General features: G+C 42.7%; 1 protein-coding gene across 2 annotated transcripts in view; it reads right to left on the bottom strand.

Annotated features, from left to right (window-relative positions):
- Positions 1 to 11,144: 11,144 nt before the first annotated feature.
- The window catches only part of Plekhg1 (pleckstrin homology and RhoGEF domain containing G1), a 162,449-nt gene continuing 149,070 nt past the window's right edge, over positions 11,145 to 24,523 (bottom strand). For both annotated transcript variants that reach the window (XM_010628840.3, XM_010628842.3), the window contains 2 exons: positions 20,697 to 22,323; positions 11,145 to 14,865 (listed from right to left, as the gene is read on the bottom strand). In XM_010628840.3, the coding sequence (XP_010627142.1) occupies positions 13,802 to 14,865; positions 20,697 to 22,323 (2,691 nt within the window). In that variant the 3' untranslated portion in view covers positions 11,145 to 13,801. The remainder of the gene's footprint in view (positions 14,866 to 20,696; positions 22,324 to 24,523) is intronic.

The raw sequence follows: 24,523 nt of genomic DNA on the forward strand, positions 1-24,523 counted from the left end.
ATCCCTCATGTGGAAATGACTTGTGGAGATGACTCAGACTGCTATTTGTGTTACAAAGCCACGCTGTTTCCAGTTATCACTGTCGCAGTTTGGATAAAGGTCTCCAAAGGCTTACATGTTAAGGGCTTGGTCCATGAGCCCTGGGTGCGAAAGTGAGGTGGTGGAACCTTTAAGAGGCGGGGCCTAGCTAGTGGGAGGAAGTTATGTCACTGGGGGTGTGACCCATGAAGGGACTCCGGAACTCTAGCCCCTTCCTGCCTCTCCTTGTTTCCTGGTGGTGGTGGTGGGAGTTGAGCACATTTACTCCTTTACCTGCTCCACCCTAATGTGCTGCCTTGCTTCAATCCCAAAAGCACTGAGGCCAGGAGACCATGGACTGAAACCTCTGAATCAATGAACCCAACTTTACAGGAGAGCAAAGCTGACTAACACAATTCCCCAAAGCTCATCCACTCCTTTTAAGTGATCAACTCACATGATGTTGAAGTATAATCTTGTTCTTACCTGGAGATTAAAACAATGTTACAAAAGGAAGGAAGGGAAAAGGAAAAAGGAGAATAGAAGGAAACAATGGAAACAAAGCTTCTGTAAATAGGGAGGGGAAGGGGGTTGAAGGGAAGGGAAGGAAATGGGCAAAAAATAAAAAGAATCACGATATATCAGGTGCACATTCCTTATGATGAGGTTATCGTGTATATTTCAAATGTACTAATAAAATTAATTTTTTTTAAAGTTTTACTTTTCTCATCTCAAGCAATTTCAGGTGAAAATGCATTATTGTTCCATTAAGGTAATAAAATATGTTTGCGTCAGAGAATTATAGGTTATGATAAATTCTGTTAAACTACGTATGTCCCCCACTCTGCCTATAAACTACAAAAATAGGGGGACAAAATCAATGCCATGTCTAAAAAATGTAGAACATTTTTATGATAAAAGAACCTTGAAAGGCTCTTTAGTTAACTGTGTATTTAAGTGAAAAATTTAATAAAGACCGGTAATATAACAGACCTCTAATATTAATACATTAGCAAAACAAAATGGACTTGAAATGGAAATGGACTTGAAAATGAACCTTAAAGCTCTGCTATTTTCCATAAGAAATTTACCTTCTGAGCTGGGCGTGGTGGCGCACGCCTGTAATCCCAGCACTGAGGAGGCTGAGGCAGGAGGATTGCTGTGAGTTTGAGACCAGCCTGGGCTACAGAGTTAGTTCCAGGGCAGTCTCAGCTACATAGTGAGACCCTGTCTCAAAAAAAAAAGAAAAAGAAAAAAAGAAATTTACCTTTTGTTTTTCTTTCTTAAAACAATGAATGCTGCTAATATAATTTTTATATTAACGACACGTTGTTAAAAATAGTCGATGTCAAATCTCATCTAAGTGTCTGTTTTGTTTTCTTCTTAATAGTGATACACAAATCAGGACTGTTCATTATGGAGAAAACACCAAGTTCTATCCAGCCCCACCCAGGCCAAGAATTTCAAAACCTCGAACCAGGAGTACCATAAAAAGAATTGTTTCTGTCTCCTAATTATTAGTCAAAAGCAGGGAAGAACCAAGGAAAGGATGAGAGATAAGTAAAATGTCACTGTCTAGAAAACACTTGTCCCCCCCAGAAACCTATTACACTTACAATACCTATAGGCATCTGGTGTGTGTTCCTGGCTGCCCCTGCCCAGGGAAAATGAGACACTGTAGAGGGAACAGGCTGCTTAATGCTTTACAGAAGCCTTCAAATGAAAGGAGCGCAAGTCTGAGAGACAGATATGTGCTGGTTCAGGGTCCAGCAGAAAGACAGACAACGAACAAAGCTCCCTTCTCAGCAGGTCACACCCAGGCTTCTGCAGCACCAGAGTCATTAGCCTGATGGGGGAGGGGCTTGGAGTAATCTAGAGTATGCTGAACACTGTGGGACACTGCGTCTCTGACGGGACAAAATATCCAATCTGATTACTAAGCTGCTGAGTGGAACCAACCAGATGATAACAGGACACAGTGCTGCACCTATGTGCCATCTCTCTGGCCTCAGGGACCCCTTCCTTTGCTCAACACTCTAGGATGCTCAAGGCGCAGGAGAACAGGCTCTGGTATTTCCATATTAAGTCCTGAAATGCAGCCTGGGATACAGTGCCACCTTAGAGAGGCACAAAACATTTGGCTTTTTTTTTTTTTCTTTTTTTTCCAGTGTGCTAAGAACTGTTTTGAGTAAAGGATAAAAGATAAAAGGGTAAAAGCACCAAGTCACCTCAGCCGTAAAGATGTCGGAGGTGACTCATAGCTGCCAGGCCCTACTACATGTTTCAGCGGGAATTTAGTCTTTTCATTCAAGGCCAAGATACTCAAACGGTGCTGAGCAGGGTGGTTTAGGAGGTACCTGCTCTCCAGCTCACAATGAAGGCTCAGTGACCCGACAGCGGGAAGGGGTCCCGGAGGAGAAGTGTTCAACAGGCTCCTGAATTCAGTAGTTCTCTGCCTCTTCAGTTTCCAGACAGCGCAACAGGCCCGGCTACCCTCACCTCCCACGGGGTCGGAGGGAGGAGCGAAGAGACACGCGAATCTCTGGCTACCCTGAGGCCTCACATCTGGTCCCTGGGCAGAAGGAAAGCATGGGCCAGGGGGTGGGGTCACCACTCACGGCCACTCGTGGGATGGAATCAGGGTTAGGGGATCGGGTGGACAGAACTTGCTGAGTTTTCAGCTGCTCGATCAGTAGGAGGTGTGAGGTGGCCTTCGACCTGGCTCTGTGCAAACACAGGGAGCGATCCGCAGCAGCTTTTCAAACGCTAGTAGAGAAAGGGCAGCAGGATCTGGTAGTGTTGGTCAGCGGCTAGCCCTTCCACGCGGCAGTTTCCCCCTGATGTGGAAGGGATGTACAAGGCATGTGCGGTCTTGTCCCTATTTCCCCATATCTTACTCTTGCAAGAAAAACCGGCCCAGATTTCCTGGGACCCAGTGCAGTGCGTGGCACGACTGTCCCTCTGCTCCTTCAGTCAGTAGCCATCAAATAGAAAATCTGGTGCCTCGTCCTCCCTGTGTGCCTCAGTGTGTGTCTTTGGATTATCAGGCTCTGCTGCTTACCAGATGACTCTAGTAGTTTAGACAAGTAGAGGACCAAAAGGAAAGCAAATTGCCAGGGAAGACAGAAGTAGTCTTCTAAAGACGCTATAGCTGGGTGTCATGGTGCACACCTATAATCCCAGCACTCTGGAGGCTGAGGCAGGAGGATCTTTGTGAGCTCAAGGACAGCCTGAACTACCTAGCGAGATCCTGTCTCAAAAACCAAACCAAAACAAAAAGATGTTGTAGTAAAAGCTCTGTTGTACACTGGAACTCCCAATGCATAGCCTGGAAGCTGTTCTGAAAAATGTAGAACATTTCCTTATAATGCTTGACATTTTAATATAATATGAATTCTATAATATGAATTATTATCAATCTTAATATTTTACTTTTTCTTATTATTATTTCTTTTTCTTTGGTGGGGGCAGAGCTCCCTATACCCTGTGTATTTCAGGCTGGCCTTTAACTCACTATATACCCTAGGCTGGCCTCAAGATCAAGGAGATCCTGCCTCAGCCTCATGTGCTGGGATTACAGCCATGTGTCACCACACACAGTTTATGTTTTAAAAATCATTTGAAGATCCAGGATAAGAAACACCTTGCGCCAGGCATGGTGGTGCACACCTGTAATCCCATCACTCAGGAGGTGGAGGCAGGAGGATCGCTGTGAGTTCGAGACCAGCCTGGTCTACATGGTGAGTTCGAGGTCAATCTCAACTACACAGTGACACTCTGTCTCAAAAAACCAAAACCAACCAAACAAACAAAACAAATGCCTATGCTGATGGAGTCAGTCAAAATATTTTAAAGTAGGCTTTTTAGAATACTGGTTTAGATGACCTGGAAGCTTTTGCTCATTTCTTTTTTAAAGTTTCAGCCCTGGCCCTGATGTCCACGCAGCCTGAGCCCAAGCCTGTCTGCTCAAATTCCCAGTGAGAGGGATTGGGTTCTTACACCCATGAAGTATGAAGGACGGAGTAGGAATGGGAGAAAGCTTCGCAGAAACTTAGAATCCCCCATATTCCCAGGGTTGTTTACAGTCAGGACTTGTGACCTCATTTTGAGAGATCTGTCTAGACCTGTTTTTCCAACACTCAAATATTTATTTGGGAACAGTCAGCTACACTAGGAAGAAGGGACTCTATTATGTTGATGCCTTAAAAAATTCATTAATATTCTTTGCCTAGCGGACACAGCTAATTTTAGTGCACTTTAAAATAAATGACATTTGGACGTGTACCCAAGAAAACTTCAGAATGAGCAGTGCATGTCTGAAATTAAATAATGTTTTGTACAGAGGGGGAGAGAGAGGGGACGTGGCTGAGTACGTTGCTCTGTGCCAGGCTGTGCCTGGGATGCAGTTCAAGAATCACCTGTGAGTGAGACAGACCTTCACTGAGACGGGCCTTACTGAAGGTATTGTGCAGAACTGAATAGTAGAACACAGCCATGTTAATGGCACAATGGAAGAGTATGGTGGGTCTGAGGCATAACGGTACCAAGAAAGCAGGCATGGTGGTGCAGGCCTGTAATCCCAGCAGTCGGGGAGGCTGAGGCAGAAGGGTTACAAGTTTGTGCCCAGCCCAGGCAACTTTGTAATTTAGCAAGACCCTGTCTCAAAAATAGTAAAGAACTGGAGATGTGAAAGCCCTGGGTTCAATCCCAGTACTAAGCACCCTCAAGAAGTGATCCCAAAAGAGATGCCTATGTAGGCCAGGAGAGTCATATAAAAGCTTTCTGAAGGAGGTGGCAATTAAACACAAGATTAAGATGGTTTAGAGTTAAGTGAAGGGAAGAGCGGCTGTTGGGAATGAGTATTGTGAGAAGGGACCACAGAGCAAAAGCCGGGACAGCACAATGAATGTGAGTTTTTGAAAGCTATTCAGTAAAGAGAGTGGGGAAAGAGAGGCCAGGAAAAACCAAGGACTGTTACAGCCTGAAAAGCCACGTGGGGACCTCAGCAGGTCACACAACCGTACAAAGGTGTTTGCATTGCATTTTGAGAGTGCTGAAGAGGGGCAGGCTCAGACGTGTATCTAGAAGGACCAACCAGAAACAATGTGGACTGGGGAAAGGAAGCCAGTAGACAGATCTGGAGACTGCTGTATACCTGGAGAAGCACGGTGAGCACCCAAGCACATCGCTGGCCACGGTGAAAGTGAATGGATTGAGGAAACAAGAGGAAGTTGGCTGCATTTATTATTTGACTGGTGTGAAGGAGTGGTCAAGGATGAAGCCCCAGTTCTGACTGGGAGTTTGAGGGTGTTGTGGGCGTGCTGTCCACAGAGGGAGATCACAGGGCAGAGGCAGCAGCCTCGGCCTCCTGCAGTGTGTATGCTGCTGGGATTTGGAGTGGACACATCTGGGAGAAGTAGAGTCAGTTAGGTCCTAGGAGACGTGGACATTGTGAGAGTTAACCGATGGTGTCAACTTGAGTGAGAAACACCGAACTGACTCGGCTCTGCCTAATTGTGGGTGTGGAAGACTCACCCTGGGAGGCTCGTCACCAGAATGGACTAAGAGGGAAAGAAGAAGGAAGAACGACGACTCTTTCTTTGAGGAGCTCCAGTCTCCACCCTCACTTTGGATGTCTCCTTCAGCCCTCCATTACAGACCCTTCAGCCTCCTCACGTAGACTCGCACCGGGCACTACAGAGCTCCAGCCCTTCGTCTGGACCCTGCGATCTCCGGCACACTGACAGCCCTTTTGGACTCTTCCCCACCCGACTCAGAAGGAGACCATCGTAAGTCAATCTGTAAATCCTTATATATTTGTGTATCTTGCCTTAAATCTGCTTCTCTAGGAAACACTGACTGATATGGATATGTAGCTGAGCAGAAAGTTCAAAAATGGAGATATAAATTTTCAATTTACATATGAATTTTTAATTTAATCAAGTAGTACCGAAACAGAGAGAGAATTTAAGCCTATGCTTGTGGATAAGACATACATATATAGTGTACAGAAGTGAGCGCAGGAGGACCTAGAGTAGTGCCAAAAAACCCAAGCCAGGGATAGTGGTGTATACCTCGAATCCCAGCTCTTAAGAAGGCTGAGGCAGGCAGATCAAAGCAGGATCACTAATTTAGTGACATGGTGAGAGACCCTGTCTCAAAAATAAAAAATAAAAAAAAGGAATGGGAAGTAGCTTGGCGCAAAGTCCTTGGGTTTAATCTCTAGTGCGGTCAGTCAATCAGTCAATCAGCAAGCAAGTAGAGGAAGACAAAGGGACAGAGAAAACTAAGAAGAGGAACATTGACAATATATTAATTAGATATGTGTTTACTAAGCAACCAAGTTAGAGGAAGACAAAGGGACAGAGAAAACTAAGAAGAGGAACATTGACAATATATTAATTAGATATGTGTTTACTACAAGCAACCAAGAAACCTGACTTACAGTGGCTGAGAGAATTTTTTTTTTTTTACTTCATAAAGTAACAAGTCCAGAATATGAAATTTATCTTTAGTTTTTCCCAGCCTTTTCCTGTTTTGGGACTGCTGTCTGGAATTCCTATCAGTTCTATGAGTTAACATGTATTCTTCCAATAATTTTATTAGTACTACTTTTTAAATTAATTTTTATTAATTGGTAATTTTTATGCTTAAATTTGCTAAAGTCAGTGCAGCAAAAATGAAACAAATACAAGAAGAAATGGACAAATCCACAATTACAGTCAGACTTCAGTATTCCTCTCTGTAATTTATAGAACTAGACAGAAAAATCAGTAGTGATAGGGAAGTCCTTTAGCAATCGCTGTACCACAAAACAGTAAGATACAGTTTCCAAGTGGGAGCATTTGCCAAGATAGAGTCTCTTCTAGGTCATAAAAGAAACCCTAACAAATCTGAAAGGATTCAGTTCAGACAAGGTCTGTTCTCTGACAACAATGGAATTAAGCTAGAAATCAGTAACAGAAAGATAGCTAGAAAAAAACCCCAACTATTTGAAAATGAAATAGCATTTCTAAGTAACCCATGGTTCAATGAGGAGATCTAAAAGGAAATTGGAAAATACAATGAAAACGAAAACACAATGTACTAAATAAAGAGGTATTTAGGAGGACATTTATAGGGTTAAAGAGAAACATGGTTCCACCTAGATGCGGTGCCTTTGAATATGAACCGAGCAGTGCCAGTCGTGGAGACAGAGAAGAGTGGAGGGGCCCGGGCTGGGGAGTAGGGAGGACAGGGAGGAGCTGCTCGTGGACAAGAGTTCCAGCTTTGCAAGACGAAAGAGCGCAGGGGAAGGATGGCGGCCGTGGTTGCTCAGCAGTGGGAATGCACTAATGCCTCCGAACTGCGCACTTACTGGCTAAGATAGTAAGTTTGTGTTATGCATATTTTACCAGAGAGTAAAGAGGAGAAGGAGGAAGGAAGGAGAAAAAAGGATACTTCGATGACGCAAGTGCGCTAGAAGTGGTTTCTGTTATTTGCATCTGAACTCTGTACAGTAGTCCGAGTGAATGGAGATGAAGGTCACTGTGGTGAGCAAGTGAAGGAACAGAGAGCGGGGGTGTCGGGTGGGTCAGCCACCAAAGCACACAGGCTACTCGGGACAGCGGTGGTGGATGGGGGCGGGGTGAGGCGAAGCCGCCGTGGCCAACACCTTCACCCGCAGCGCGATTGGCATAAGATCCAGGAGGTGATAGTCGCCAGCTGGCACAACAACTTGCATTCCAGTGGCACAGACTTCCATGCAGCAGTGCATATGAGGGGAGGTTTGCCAGTTGCCCCTTTGAGACTGGGGTTTGGATCAAACACATTGCACTGCACCCAGACTGTGAATGTGAAGCTCATACTGCCTGCCCGGCTGGAATCATGCTTTTGATCTCTGATTGAGGAGTCTTGTATCTTTTGCCAGTGTCTCTGAAACTGAGGTGGGCTAACTCACTAGTGCACAGGCACATAAAATTCCTTCACAGCTCTAAAGCAGTGGTTTCTGAGCTGTGTGTTGAGGGCTGAGAGCAGGTTTTCTGCTGGACAGCAGAGGGACAACACCCCAGGCAAGGCAGACAGTGGAAGGCTGGGTGGAAGATTTTATGCTGCTTGGGTCTGGACGTGTGATTCTGCATACTGAGGAGGAGCCCCAGGGCCATGCACTGGGTTGGAGGAAATGACATCAGTTTTGGACAACTCGGGTGGAAACGTCCTGAGGGAAAAATCCTCCTGGCACTCAGCAGGGAAGTCTGGGCTGGAGATGGTTTTAAGAAACAGAATAGAAATAAATGGTAGTTTAAGCCTTATGTGATTCTGTAACAGTGAAGGAATGGAGTGGGAAATCATGTCTCATATCATGCAGTCTATGGAGTCTTCAGAGGCCAGGCAGATAATATTCACAAGTGAGTGGCTCATGGGGAAAATTCCCCTGAAGAAGCCACGTGTTCTGTACACTTTTTGCGGCTAGCATTCATTTTCTCTTAAGAAGATAGCCTTTACTTTCTCTCTGGCATCTGTGTCTAAGGACTCCAGGGTTGCTTTAAATCAGCTGATCAAACCTGTAATGGAAAACAAAGGAACAGATTCCCCAAAACATCAAGGGAAGCCACCACTTTTAGGGGTCCCCTTGTTGGACTTTGTTCTCGCTGGAATCCAGCCTCAAATAAGCCTCATATTTCCCTGTTACTTTTAAAGAAGCTGGAGATTTGGATTTTTATTTTTTAACCTTTAAAAAATTGCCTAAGTCAGCTTCAGTCCTTGGGCCAGTAGTTTAAAGCCTCTGATTTAACTGGCCCAGAGGAGGAATCTGCTTACACATGGTCTTGCTGGGTGGTCCCATGAGACCCAGGTAGAGAGAGAGCCAGAAGTTGTTAGGAAGACATTTGGGAGCTTGGCGCTGACCCGGGGAGCAGAGGTTCTGATCAAGCCCTGTTCTTTCATGTTCAGCAAAGTAGTGTTAGAGCTTATAGTCCTTCCTCATTGTATGATCATGAATAAGCCATGGTCAGGAAAACCGAGGTTTGGTGCTTGTCATAAATCACACAGTAAACTCTGCTCAGGGGCACGCACCACCACGGTGAAGCAAGGCAGCTTTTCTTTTGGCTCAGTGTTCTGTGCCCTTTCCCTCCCCCTCACCTGACTTCACGCCCACACCTGCATCCAGGGTGCTCTGTCCTCTCCACACAGACTCAGAAGCAAAGATATGGAAGGAGGGCATTTGGCACAAGTCTGAGGAGGCTCTGAGAATTCTACTTCCTGTGCCCATGAGACTTGGCTTAAAAGTTACTGGGACTCTGCCGAGTAGGTGTCTCCAGGATTCTATCATCCAAGAGAGGTGAAAGCAAAAAAGCCTTTTTAAAATGCCACTTTCCTAACCAGGTGTGGTGGCACAAATTTAAAATCCCAGCATTCAGTAGGCTAAAGCAAGAAGATTGCTCTGAGTTCAAGGCCAGCCTGGACTACATAGTGAGTTCAAGACTAGCCTGAACTACATGATGAAGCCCTGGCTCAAAAACAAAACAAAACAAAGAAACAAACAACAAACAGGGCTGGGGATTTAGCTCAGTGATTCCACCGCCTGCCTCACAGGCACAAGGTCCCAAGTTCGATTCCTGGTACCCAAACAAAAAAACAAACAAAACAACAAAACCATCCCCCCAACCCACTTTCTTTTGATCTATCCTATAGGACACTATCCAAAGTTAGATGACAGATGACATTGTATTTCTGAGGGTACTGTGAATTTTTTAAAAAATAAATTTTTATTTTATCTCATTCCCCACCACCCCTGGTACTATGAATTTTTAAAAGCCACTTAGTTGCTGTTCTCCTAACTTTCCTCCCTGTGTCTCTGATTTGAATATGTTTTGGGGGCTCAAACAAGTTTTTAACTCTTATTTCTTCAGTCATTATATATTGGACACCTAGGAATTGCTTGGCACTGTGCAGAGTCGAGAAAAGCATTTCCATTTCAGTGAGTCAAATCAGAGAACTGTAGCACACATTTTAGAACATTCTTCTGAAAAGCAAATTTGATCTCCTACAGAAGATCTTTCAGGTATGCTATAAACCAAACATCCAGATTTTATTAGTTTACAATTATACAGATCTGTTCCACAGGACAAGATATAAAGTAAAATGCATATCAACACATGTAAATCAGCAACAACAACAACAAAAAAAGTGAAAACAGTTTATTTCACTGTAATCCCTTTCTGGGTGAAAAAATTGAGCATAGTTATCATGCTAGAGACAGTGATGCAGCAGACAGAGCATGAGAGCTCTGGAAGCATTGTCAACACCTGCTCTTCAAAGTAAGAGATTTAACTTTTCTTTTTGGTACTGGGGACCAGGGATCAAACTGAGGTCCTTGTGCTTGTGAGGCAGGCCGTAGAACCACTGAGCTAAATCCTGAGCCCGAGGTTTAACATGTTTTTACATCAAAAGACAACTTAATTGACATTTTAGGATTTTTCTTTCTCCTGTGGATGTAATTCATGTAACAGATTTACACAGAGCATAGGTTTTCTATAGCTACTGGCTTCTCTAAACTGAACTCATGACTTACATAGCAAACCATCAAGAAAAGGCTGAACTGAGGTCTTCTCAAGGTGAAGGTGAGAAACCTGACTCTAAAATACTCTAAAGAAAAAAAATTTAAGCTATTTTTCTCTATGTGTAAGGTAAACCAGACCTCTATTTTTATTAGAATGGAATAGGGTTTTATGTTTGTATTTGGAAATGGATTTACCAAATTATATCAGCATGCCTTCATTCTCTCTAAAGTTTCTGACTCAAAGTAAATTCAAAATGTGCAGTGATGTGGGGCCGGGGATTTAGCTCAGTGGTTTGGAGCCTGCCTCACAAGCTCAAGGTCCTGAGTTTGATCCCCGGTGCAAAAAGAAAAAAAAAAAAAAGAAAAAAAAAGTGCAGTGACATGAAATAAACCTCAGATTATGCTAAAAACTTTTACGTTAATTTTTTGATTTAATAATGAAATAGTTAAAAGGATATCTCCCAATTTTTTTTGGAAAGGTAACTCTGTGATTGACCTAATTCAACCTATCAAGAAAACAAAAATTGTCTCAGACATGAAATTCAGTATTTCAGAGGTAATTCAAAGACACACACAAAAACACGGTCTGTCAGGGGCCACTGGAAATAGTGTATCGTCATTACCCTGAACCATTTTCTGCACAATAGGCGAGACAACCTGATATAGCTAAGCATAGTTTGGAAATCTTGATGTTCTCGATTGAACACATTAAACCACACTATAATTTACTTTGCACTTTACAAACTTTATTAAATAATGGGTACTACTAACATTCATGATCTTATATACAGTATTTAAACTACACTTCCCAGATGCATTTTCCCACAAAGAATAAGTATGTAAAAAAAAAATTGATATTTTCACACAGGAACCCAGTAAGAACTTTTAAGTACATATAACTTTCTCCATCAATTATATACATCCCTATCCCACCTCCAAAAGAAACTTATTTAAAGAAAAGTGTTTAAATGATAGCTGAGGAAACATACAAACATGATTTTATGTACACACAGCTCTCAAAATCTGCATCCTGGCCCACACAAGTGATCTGGAAAACTGCAGATTTGTCCTAGAACCTGAAGGACCACACAGAGTTTGTGCAGGGGGCCACATCCCTATGGATGACACCAAAGTTTGTACAAGGAGACACTGGTGTGAAGAATTGGTACTTTCCGAGACTCAGACACAACAGTAATATCAACTATGTAGAATTTGGGTAATACAGACCAAAAAATGAAAATGGAAACTGCCTGCCCGGACAAGAGTCAGGTAGTTTTGTTTAATAGGTCATACAAATGCATGTACATACACCTCTAGCAAGTCTAAGAACATACTTTCTCATGGTGCCTGTCTTTTCTGATGCTGCTTAATACTGAAAACTCATACCACATTTAAATAAAAGCAATAAAAGGAGCTATGCTTCCAGAGCCGTTCTATTTAATATGGATGCCAGGGCCTTGGGTGTGTCAGGCAAGTGCTCACCACTGAGCTACATCTTCAGCCTCTGTCTTTATGAGTTACTAGAAGAGAGATTAGTTCGGAGAACAAGAAATTTGGGTTCTGTTTTGTTATTCAAAGTGAAAACTGCCTGAAGTACCTATTTGTAAAATATAGTTACATTTTATGTTTTACAGGTAAGAAAAAGAGGCATAGAGTTTAAAAAGAGGGAAAAGATTATGGAAGATGTTACAGATTCAATATTATTGCTTACCTGTCAATGAAAATCCTGGTCTCCTTTCTCTACACAGATTATCGTAGTTTTAAAGATGGAAACTGGTTGTTTTAATGGACTTTTAATTAGAATAAAGAGAAAAGAAAGTAAAATGGAAATGAGAGTATGAGGAAGGGCCACAATGTACAACTGCTTAAAATGAGAATATAAAGGGCACTGTGAGAAAATATTCTTCACGTACTAATGCAGACTTTAATAGAATATTTTTATAAAGTGGCAAAATCTGCCTTCATTTTTCTCTTTAGCTTCTTTGAATTTGCTTCTTACTCACAATGTTTTCCTTTTGGTCTTCTATTTCCTTCCATAAGGAGCTAGGTTAATATATAACATCACAAAGAAATGCTTTATAAAGACTATAATGACAACATAGAAATGTTCTTAGTCAGAACCTAGTAACCAAACCCTATTCTCTAATATGCCTCTAAACAATGGAAAAAAGGCTCTCATTATGTATTTTTTAGAAAATAAGTTCTTTCTTCATTCCCACGGCCAGTAATTCCCTAGTAGGTTCATTGGCAGAGTTTAAATACTCAGGAAGGTGCATATGAGAAACTGCTCTGGAAAGGGTAACTTTAAAGTGCTTTGTCCTTCTTTAGTTTCTGGTTTACTTGATGTTTGTTAGAGATGGACACACATAAGGGTATAGTGAAGTGATTTGGTTTGTCACCCCCCTCCTTTTTAACTGTAATATGATAATTAAGTTGTTCCCAGAAGTTATTCTGTCTTCTCTAGTGGTTAACTCAATTTGCATTTTATTGCTCTTGGTTTTCATTAAGCCATGAAGGAAACAGTTCATTTCACCCCACAAATCATATAAACAATGATACGCAGCACACAATCCAGGCCCTGTCAGGTAAAATTTTTGCTTACGGCAAATTGGTCCTGCTACATTTTAATTTTCCCTAGTCACACAATTTCTACACTGAAATGAAATGACATAGGAATACCAGCAGAAAAATCCTAAAACAGGCACTGAGATTACACCCAATTAGAGATCTCTGGCATAAATCATCCCAGGGTCTTGCCACAAATTAACAGAAATGTCAGATATAAGCACAATTCATTAAACAGCGTTAGTTTTCTTTCTTTTAAAACACGTGAAGAGGGTCTCCTTGCTGTCTCTGAATTGCAGGATAAAACTACTTGGGACTTCTGGATAATACAAGAGGATTACTGTATTTCTTGAAGTATGGGCACTATTGTCAGGATATGGAAAAAAATATGGTCGTCACATTTAAAAAAGTCTAAAAAATTTCAAGTAAGATTGACTTATGTACATAACATGAAGACAACTGACATCAAAAAGATGCTGTTAGAGGCTGACATTTGCTACAATCCTGGCTGTATGACCAGCTGGTTCAAAAAGCTGTGCTTTAAAAGAAAGTACATTTTATACCTCCTGTTATCACAAAATCGTTTTAACCTGGGACAAATAAAACACCTCCTCAGTACAGTATCTGTAATTTATGAGCACAAGAAGTAGTTAATTCAGGCAGCCACTGTTAAGAACTTTAGGCAAAACTGCTTGAACTGAGACACTGAAATTTTTCCCTTAGAGACTGGACAATATTTTGTTGACTAGGTGATGGCCCCCGCCAGAGATAGTCATTCAGTTTGTCAGAGTCATTATATGTCGTCAGATATGGTGAAAGCCCAAGCTTGCTGTTTCTTGGCTCCTTTGGAGTGCATGGAGTATTCAGAGTGTAAGATGTGTGGCTGCTGCAGGCGCTGTTAGAAAAGTCAGCGTCCATGGTCTTGGAGTCAGATTTCCTTCTGTGACTCTGAGGCAGCTCCAGCTCCACCTCATCTTCCTCTGACTTGATTTCCACGTAGTCATCTTCATCTCCTTCAGTCTCTTTGAAATTGGAAAAATAGTTCTGTGTCGCTATTTGGGCATTTAAGGGTAAATTTCGATTTACTACCAGAACTTTTTGTGAGTCTTGGAGTGTGAGATCGGAGTGCTTTTCAGGGCCCTGATGACCTGGGTCAGCAACACCTGGCACCAAATCCTGGTGGCTCCCACTCCTGGAGCCCTGATGCACAGGCGATGGCTGCGGCTTGCCCACCTCACTGGGGTAGGTGATGGAGTCCAGTGACTTGTTGATCAAAATGGAAGATGAAGACTGGGACCTGTTGTAGGGCTGAGCCTTAGCACTCACGCCTTTGCGACCCAGTGAGCTGTAAAGGTGGCCCTGACAGGAGTTCTCTTTGTGGGGCTGACTCACTACCACACTGCACCTCTGTGTGGAGCCTATCAGATTGTCACACACTTGCAGAGAAGGCACGGAGCAAGCTGCAGACAGGTGTCTAGGAGGACTTTTTGTACTCGTTTCTAAAGTGGGATATTTTGACTTCAAGTCTTGCTCTGGCGGGGGGCAGAAATCTGCTAACTCTCCGTTACTGTAGGTCGAATGCCAAAGCCACTCCTCACTGCCATGGTGTGTCTGGGAAGGCGACGTGGCCCTAAGGTGGGCGGGTTCCTGCACACTGGCCCAGCTGTTCTTCTTAATTTTAGGAGGTGTCTCCCTGAACACAATCTGGTCATAGAGCTGGGAATACTCAGCAATTCTGGCACCTGGAAGGCAAATATTGAGACAATAAGTACACATCAGATTCTTCCTACAGATGAAGATAAAATATAAGGATATAACATTTTAATCAATATACTTTTTATTTGTTTTTTTTTTTTAGACAGAGTCTTGCTATGCAGTCCAGACTGACCTCAACCTCACAGTGATCCTCCTACCTCAGCCTCCCCAGTGTTGTGATACAGGCGTGCACCATCACACCTGGCATCTAATCAATATATTTTTTAAAAACCTTAAACAGTAGATAGTCCTTTAATTAAAGTTGGAAGATGAGTAATTGTTGAACATAAACTAATAAAAATAACCTACAATTAATAAAAATTAATAAAAATAGAAACACCATCAAAAAGTTCATTTAATTTGATTGAATTATGCATGATTCTATTTCAACAGTAGGTCTGCAAGTATCCACTGATTGTAATGAAAATTTCTAGGGCTACTTTTTCTTTCTTTTTTTTTTTATGTGCTCAGGATTCAACTCAGGGCCTTGTGCATGCTAGGCAAGCACTCTACTCCTGGGCTGCACATCCACTTTCCCTGTCAGTGTTGAAAACAGGCATCCTAAAAGCAGGAAATGTCAGCACTTAAACTAGGTCAATAAAACTTAGTTCAGCTGGGCATATAGCTCTGCATTAGAATGCTTGCATAGAAGTGTGAGGCTCTGGGTTCAATCCCGAATGCCAGAGGAAGCAAGTAAATAAGGCAATAAAAATAAATAATAAAAACCAAAATGGTTCAAACAGTCACTAAAGGAAGCGAGAACACATGCACAATGCTGTGGCTAGCCCTGGCTTCTCGCCACCCCTGTTTGCTCCGGACTACTTCTAGAGTAGTGTGTTCCTGCAGTTCTGGTTTCCAGACAGCTCTCCAGTGGCACCGTCCATCCGGGGAACCAATGTCTAGGGAGGCCCTCCCCTCCAGAACTTCAAACCACCAGACTACCTCCCTTCTCTCTTCCTACTGGAAGAAGGGGAGTGCTTCAGCTCATGTCTCCAAGCCATTAATGAGCCACTTGTGTATCCATGTAACAATCCACTGTTCTCTATCTACTTGCTCAAGAATAGGACTTGGCAGTTATTTCTATAAAGCTTTTCCCATTCTTCCCTTTGTTGTACTTCTCAGTACCGACACTTCTAAAGATACGAGCTGTGCCATAATATGGTTAGAACATTCTCTTGGGCCATGACTGATTTAAATGCAGTGTTTAAATGTCATTTTCAAGAGCTATTCCTCTGTCTAATCTGGGCATGCACACGACCACCCTAGAATCAAAGGACTCCAGGCAGCGTGTAAGTTGCTCAGATCACCTACATCATCTCTGTGAAGGAAATCTATCTATCTTGTCTGTTACATACAGCAAATTACTTTATGTTTTCTTCCTCTTCTTCTTTGAACTATTTATATTGTTAGTAACTGTCATTAGTAAATTACCCTTGAATGTGAAGTTAAGTACTCATTTAATTTGTTTTTGCCATTTCTTTCCCACTGGCCATGTCTGAGTCTATCTTCTTTGATGACAGAAACAACTAGCTGTTACTGTGTGCCCTTTAACCACAACCGGTTCGTCTCTCTGTTCCTTCACCTTCTGTTCCCTGCAATTAAAGTAAATATCTAGCAGCTCATTACAGAGCCTAAATTCAGATCGCTTGGGTTTTCAACTCCAAATTTCTTTGCAAGGACAGAGTATATTAGTTTAGAAATTTCTAGTAATCAAAATTTGGGAGATTTCTCAAATGTTCGAGCAAAAACTCTTAGTACCAAGTAAGATTTAACAATACCTGAAGAAAGAGCATGTGAAAGTTTCTTTGGATACCAGTGTACCTGCATTCACCATCCTAAAGCCTGTAATGTTTCATTAACTATGAGGGCCCAGCCAAAGGCAGCTGGACCTCCAGACAAAGGCAGAGAGGCGCCCTGCACACTCATTCTCCTGTACTCCGCTGCACTGAGCCTTGTTTCCCATTGGAGTCAGGAAGGCTCTGATCTTTTAGAAGAGTCCAAGGAGAGTACAGTTCGGGGGAAAGCAAAACTAATTCAAAATTCAGACAAGCCTAGTATCAAAATTTAATAAAAAATATAGTCTGTACTCTTGACGTTAGCCCAGCTAATCGGAAACATGTACTGTCCAAAGTATCCATAGTATCTTTTATGTCTTTGCCTTCTTTCTCATACTTTTTACTTCCTTTGCTTAATCAGATCCCATCTATTTGTCAAGATTCTCCAGTCTTCACTGGATCCTCTGCTAATTGATTTATCTTCTCTGATTTATCTTATGTTTACACGTACACATGCGCACACACACACACCACAACATTGTGTTGCTCTTTGTTTTTTATAGGCTAGCTTACCCCAGGTAGTCTATGAGCTTTTGATCTTGCAGAAAAATGCTACAAACTACACATTTTGTTCAGCCTACTACATAGCACAACCATAGCTCTAGAAAGAAATTGGTCTCCAAAGCTACTTTATTACGCAGATAATATTTTTTTTATTCTTTCACTTTATTTTAAGCATAAGCTTAAAAATGGATGGGCTTTTCCTGAGCTCAGGCCCCTGGGTATAGAAAAACAGCCTGTTAATCAGGCCATAAGAGTAAAAGTGGAGGCAGGAAGACTGCTTTGGATTAAAACGTTTCCTATAGACAATTCACAGTGGGCACAGTTTATCTTTAATAGCAAAGAGTTGACCATTTATCATTTATGAATGAAATATCTCACTGGTAGAAAACATATTGTACTTATCTAAGTTTGTTTTTGTCTTGACCACCTAAAAGAGCCCATAACTTGTATGATACCAATGGGGATGACAGACAAGGTCCCCTGAGGCAGACACACAGGAAAGTCATCCTGAGACACCTTCTCTAGCCAGTCAGCTGGCTGTGCCCTTAGTCTTTACAGAACATGTACATTACCATTACATGATAATCTCAGGCTTATTTTCCTTTCTGAATGTTTGAAAGCTGGAGTTCTTATGATTCCAGATAAAAATTTGAAGTAAGCCCTGCCAAGGGAAATATCAAATATGCTGTTTCCAAGACAGAAGATTAAAATGAATGTTTCTCATGGTCCCTGAGATATCATCAACAGCATAAAGTTGTGCCTTCCCTACTTTACACAAGGAACATTTCTCAAGCCTGTACAGAGTGTTCTACCACACGAAACTGCATAAAAAAATAGGAACCCAAAGGCCTCTGCTTGATCTGAAAAACTATCAGGAGCGAGGTGTGTCTGAACAAGATGGCTGGCATGCTACAACAGGCTCTAAAATGTGGGAGCAACTGGACCTGGTTGGGTGATTTAGAGTCGGAAATCTGACCCGGGGCCTGTAGACCCCTGGTAGAGAGTTCAATAAAGATGCTCGAGAGTTTCAGCAGGTGAATAGGGCGCTCCTCCTTCCGCACAACACCGAGAGCAAGCTCCTGGCAAAGTGGCAAGGCCCATACGCAGAAGTCTGGAGAATCGGTCCATTCGAGTAGGACGTCCTGTGCCCAGATAAACAAGAAAGAGAAAAGGAGTCATCATGTCAACTGATGGAAAGCCTGGTGGGCACAGGAAGTGGTCTCGATCACCCAGATGGAGGAGACATGGATTTAATTCGCCAGGTCCGAGAGTGGCAGGCCCTAGGGATGTGCTCCTGCCAGAAGGCCAGGACAGACAGCACTGTTGGAAGGTGCTTTGGGAGGGATCCTCTCCTCTTTGTTGGGGAGGACATCGGAGGTAGCCCACAATGTCAAGAAAGGACCCAGGTGCAAAGCTGAGAAGAGATTCCATGGGATCCCAAGAGATCCCGAGAAGATACCAGGAGATAAAACAAACAGGAGAACCAAAAATTAAAAGAAGCCAAAGAACCCTAATCTGAAAAAAAAAGGTAGGTAAAAAGACTATTCAAAGTAGCTGTAATTCTCAGTTGCTTAGTATGGGAGGGCATGCTTCAATCAAGATTAAGTGTTTTGCATCTTAATGGATGTCATATATTCCAAACAACCTGCCCAAGCAATTACCACTCTTTAGACAATAGTGTGCTGACCTGGTCTGTCGTCCTCAGAAAGCTTAGTATTTATTGTCTCTGATTCTATTTTTTTGTTTTTTTTTGAGACAGGGTCTCGCTATGTAGTTGAGACTGCCCTGGAACTCACTATGTAGCCCAGGCTGGTCTCGAACTCACAGCGATCCTCTTGCCCCAGCCTCCTGAGTGCTGGGATTACAGGCGTGCGCCACCACGCCTGGTTTATTGTCTCTGATTCTAAAAACCCCAACCCAGACTCAGGCAGTGGTTGCAACTGCCAATATACACCTGTTTCTCAGGCCATCTATGCCTCCCCAAAATAGTCCTCCAGCAGCTGGAGCTTAGTTGCTTTCTCTGAGTACTGTATAACAACAAACCAGCTGGCATTGGAAAAGGGACAGAAATTACTTTTAGCATTATTATGAGAAGAAAAATATATGTGATACAGTCTGTCAAATTCATGTGATAGTCATTGTTAACTTTTATTTTGTTAAAAAGAAGAAGACCTTAAAGAGCCTATAAACCCTTCAGGGAATCAATTCTAAGTCTTCATTTTTGATTGGAAATTGTACTAAAGATGAAAGCTTTAGTTTAGATAATTCTTAAATACTCCCAGACTGAAAAAAAAAATCCCTTACAGATTCTCATCATTGTTATTCACTTAGGATTTCGATAGCACCTTCTTCGCTCTGGTTTCCACATAGATAAATAAATAGATTCCAAAGAAAGGAGGTCAGTGGCAACAACATACCCAAATTAGCAGTATCAACACATCCCAGGGTGCCCAGTACCTATGAAGCTTATCAGCCAAACCTGTTAATACAAAGCCACTGGCTTTTTACTTTTAATTGGAGAACTGACTCTTTTTTTCATACCAAGGTGGTCCTTTGTCAGAAAATCTAGGGCAGGATTTCTTAAAGTATGAGGGGAAAGGCCCAGTTGTTTAAAATGCAGATTCCTGGGCCTTACTTTAGAAATCTCTCTGGGTCTGGAGGCAAGAAGTTCTTCAGCTCATTCAGGACTGTCATCTGCTCTATTCACACCTGAGCCCTTCCCCCAAGTCAGAGTTCTAGTCCTTCAGCAAAGTCAAACCTGTACTTCTCATTCCTGGACCCCTGATCGTACCACTGTCACACCTAAGACCCTGACCTAGTTATTATGCTCTGCGGAGGAGGTCTAACTCAAGAATTAAGATTACTGAAAGCATAAATAAGGATTCCGAATGAGATGCTATTTTAAAAATCAAGTAGCAGCCAAAATATGTGAGAAAACCACTGAACTGCACAGTTAGCTAAGAAAAGTGTGAAACAGGAAAAATGTGAAAATGCCTTTTTTTTTTTTTTTTTTTTTTTTGGTTTTGGTTTTTTGCCTCTGTGTTTGCAGGAATAGGCACTTTAGCAGGGAGTCGGAGCAAAGAGCAAATCCCATTCTGTCAGCTTCCAAGCCTGGAAAGACTTTGTAAACCGTTCTTTCTCCTAACATATTACTGATACACAGAGAAAAGCTGTAGCACAAATTAAAACTGGTCGCTTTTTTTCATACTTTATGTTCCATTAGAGAAAACTTTCAAAAAATAAATCACTTCCACAGTGGCAATGTTACACATACACCATAATCCTCTGACGTCACATCATGCTGCTGCAGTACAATTTAGTGAAGCGGGAAAAGCTGCCCATGGCTTTGTCTGTGATATTTGAGGTAGGAACACTCAAATGACTGTTCTCACAGCTGCATCCACTTTAAGGACACTTAGAACTGGGCACCTGCTCTCCCACCTTACAGCCAAGAAGGAAGAAAAGCGGTGTAAACATACCAATGGCTGGGCCTCCTTGCCTCTTCTCTTCTAGGATGGCTGCCAGGTCCTTGGGTGTGGGTTTAGGATGCTGACTGGCTGGCTGCTGCTCCAACTCCGGACTCCTCACTTTCAAAAGCTGATTTGCCTTCTTGATCTTCTGACTGTACTGTCTCGCCATCATGAAGACCCGGCTTTTGGTCTTATCTGGACCATCCACACCAGGGTCAGGGTTCTCTGGGTCTGTGGGGGGCAGGCTGCTGTGGACCAGATCATAGGGATTGTCCACATGGGGCATCTCGCTGGCCACAGAGAGGCGGCTGAAGCTCAGAAAGGAGCCTTCTGCGGAAATCAGGTCTTCCTCCGCTGGGCAGGTGGTCTGGCCAGGCCTGACGACCCTGCTCTTCACTGGTGTGCGGAAAGCCTGACTCTCGGGAAGGGAGAGTGTGGACGTGGTGGGCCCTGCGTCCCGGCTCAGCTCCGGGGCGCTCTCAGCATGCAGCCGGCTGGGCACGTCATCTTTGCTCACGGGAAACGCTGCCAGGAGACGGTCTCTAGCTTTGTCTTCGTTTTTCTTGATGTAATTTTCGAGGTCATTCCAGATTTCATCGACCTCCTCAGACAGCTTATCAGACAGGGACTTATCTGAAGAGTTATACAGCAAGCTCAAATAGTCACTATCTGGAGGCCCCTGATGGTAAGGCCCATCCTCCTCGCTCAGCTGGAGGCTATCCTGGGACACAAACGGCCTGAGGCTGTCACAGCAGGCAAAGTCAGCCTCCAGACCCAGGAAGGTGCTCCTTTTGGGCCGCTTTAGGCTGCTGCACTTGAAATCCAGGGACGGTGGGTCTGGGAGCCGTATGGTGTCATAGATGTTTTCTTCCTCCTCCTGGAGCTCCTGCACACTTTGGTTAGACACCCCCTGGCTGCCGAGCTCTCCATGTCTCCTCGAGTGTAGAGGACCTGTGCTGTGGCCAGTTTGCCTCTTTGAGAAGGTGAGCTCTGGGGTGCTTTTGGGGCGAACGGAATCCCTGGCTGATTTGAGGGGAGTAGATTGAGCTTCTTCCCGTTTAGCAACCATCAGCTTCAAGTCTTCGTAACTTATGTTATCGTAGACATGGTCTATGTCATCAATCGTCAACTCCACAGCTGACCCAAAAGGAGTCACCCTGTCCTGCCCTTCCGTGTGAGGGCCATTCTGCAGTTCCCTCCGGGGGCTGTACTGAGAGCCGCTGCTGTCCCTAACTCTTATTTCAGGAGGGCAGGTGTTGCTCTCACCAGCACTGCTGGCCCGTCGGACAATCCTGTGGACAGTGCCTGAGGTCTCTGTGGACTCAATCTGCCCCATGTGCCAGCTGCAAGGGCGGCTCGAAGTGCTGTTCTCTTCACACAGCCTGACCGAATTCAAATCTGAAGAGGAAAAGGACGGCACAAACATCTGGTAGTCGTCTTCATCATCATCGTTCTCCTGCGGGGTCCGGCGGCTGGGGAACAAGGCCTGCCGAATCTGGTGATCAGTCCAGATGTTTCTGATGGCGCCATCCCCGTGAAGCGCGCTGAGGATGGCGGAACTGCTGGGCTGACTATTCCTCTGGGCTGGAGAAGGCCCTACAGAAGTCCGCTGGGCAGTGCCTTCCTCTCTAGAAACCTGAGGAAGACAGAAATATGCCAATGAATTACAGCTCCACGGGACTGCCACAGGACTTGGGAATTTCTCCTGTACCTGCACGTGGCCTCTGCCACTACACTGCCGTATTCTTTAAAGAAGACAATGTTGATTTTAATTGAATTGAAAAGCACTTCCCACTTTTGGAAAAGGAGCAGAAAGGGCAAGAATTAATTCATTTAGAAACTTGGCTGTTGGCAATTGGCAGATATGCTCCAAAGTTAAAATTCAAAATCACTTTGCAAATTAGATATTACACTAATACAGAGTCTGCCAAAATAAGTATACACACTTCTGCAGTCCATCCTACTGATAAATGTCTGGAAGCTAATGGCCACCGCTTTGAGCACCTCTTGCAATTGCAGAGGCCAACCGTAACTTGTATTAATCTCATGATGTCCAAATAGATTTAGTATTAAAATATTCATGTAAGTTTTTCTTTTCCTGATGTACACATTTTTTGATGTATACTATACTTTCATATAGTAAAGAAATCTAGGTTCTTGAAGATTCAGTAACTTGCTCTACTCTTTGGTAATACGTCTAGGACTCAAATCCAAGCCTGACTCCAAAACTTTTTCCCCAAAGCAGGATGTCAGCTAAATATAGACAACTCTTAGACACTTCAAAGAAGTCTGGTGTGCACGTGGCAGATATCGATTGCATAAATGAATATATGTAGGTGTCAAGGGCCGTGGTGTCTGGTTTCTATCTGAGACTTCTGAAAGAGAGTTTGACTCACAGGAGTCTTATCTTGGTTTCCCGTATGCCAGGAGTCTCTCCTGGGCAACCCCACTACATACCCCAAGTGTTTCCTCAAATCAGCCAACCCACCATGAGCCTGGCCAGAATTATCTCTCTTTATAGATTCTAGGCAGAGCCTTTGTTGTAGGGTTGTAATTTAATCCATTGTTAAGCACTGTTATTTTTGTTTTCTTTCAAAATATATTTAGTTAAGTAACATTTGATTGCCAGTTAGGAAGTAAAATATGAGTGATGTTAATGATTTCTAAGCAAAAGAAACAATGGAGTGTTATTTATTTATAATATGGAACTTCTTTTATGGAGTGGATTACTGTGATATTATTTTGTAGGTAGAAAGATTAATTTCCTCTGATGTGATAAACTAAAAGTGTAAATAAGGATCAAAATATTTAATTGATATTGTGTAATAGGAAGAAAAAGTCTAAAGGTATAGGGGAAGTGGGAGGGGTAGGGGAAAGGTAAGAAGGGAAAAGAAAAATAAAAGAAAAGGAAAAAAAATGAAACAAAGTCTTTGTAAACAGGGAAGGGTAGAGGGATTGAAGGGAGGCCAGGGGAATGGGGAAAAAATAAGAACCAAGATACATCCTATAGAGGTACAAGATCCCAATGATGAATGTAACTGTATTATATACCTAAAATGTACCAATAAATAAATAAATAAATAAAATGAGTAAATACACTCACTTTGTGCCAAACAATGACATATTAATCACTTAAAATATATTATCATATTTAATCTTTATAACAATTGCATAAATTAGGAAGTTAAGTCCTGGTAAGGTTAAGCAATACCTATAGTCATATAGTTAATAAACGGCAGAACTATATTTGGGTCCATGTCTTAATTTGAGCTGCTATGAGTTTAACCCAACACACACACACACACACACACACACACACACACACACACACACACACATACTTTCAGAATATATTTTGGGAGAAATATTAAGTTATTATTAAGGAATATTTCTTATTATGAGCTACTTAATTATAAGTAAATCTCCTATCCCTGCTTTTACTATACATTGAGGACATTACTACTAGGAGATAGAATTTTGCTACTAAAAAGAGCTTATGGGTGTTTTCTTTCTTGTCTTCTGACTTTAGATGGTTTAATTACTTTCCATAGGAGCCTGGCTTGAGTGCTCTCATAGAAAGTTTCAAGAAGTCTTTAGTGTTGGAACTCTAAAATTCACTTAGTACTGTAAGTGTCTTGGCTCCACTATCCTACTTTGACTACCTTAGAGAGCAAGGCACTGTCTTAGCTAACTTTCTTGTTGCTGAGACAAAATACCTGACACCCACAAGTTAAAGGAAAGATTTATTTTAGCTCACAGTTGTAAAGGTCTCAGTCCATACTTGGCTGGTTCCCAGGCAGGGTGGCATGGCAGAAGGGTGATGCAGAGCAGAAATA

The sequence above is a fragment of the Fukomys damarensis genome, unplaced genomic scaffold (genome assembly GCF_012274545.1).
Source record: "Fukomys damarensis isolate Sample0158 unplaced genomic scaffold, DMR_v1.0_HiC HiC_scaffold_14, whole genome shotgun sequence".
NCBI lineage: Eukaryota > Metazoa > Chordata > Mammalia > Rodentia > Bathyergidae > Fukomys > Fukomys damarensis.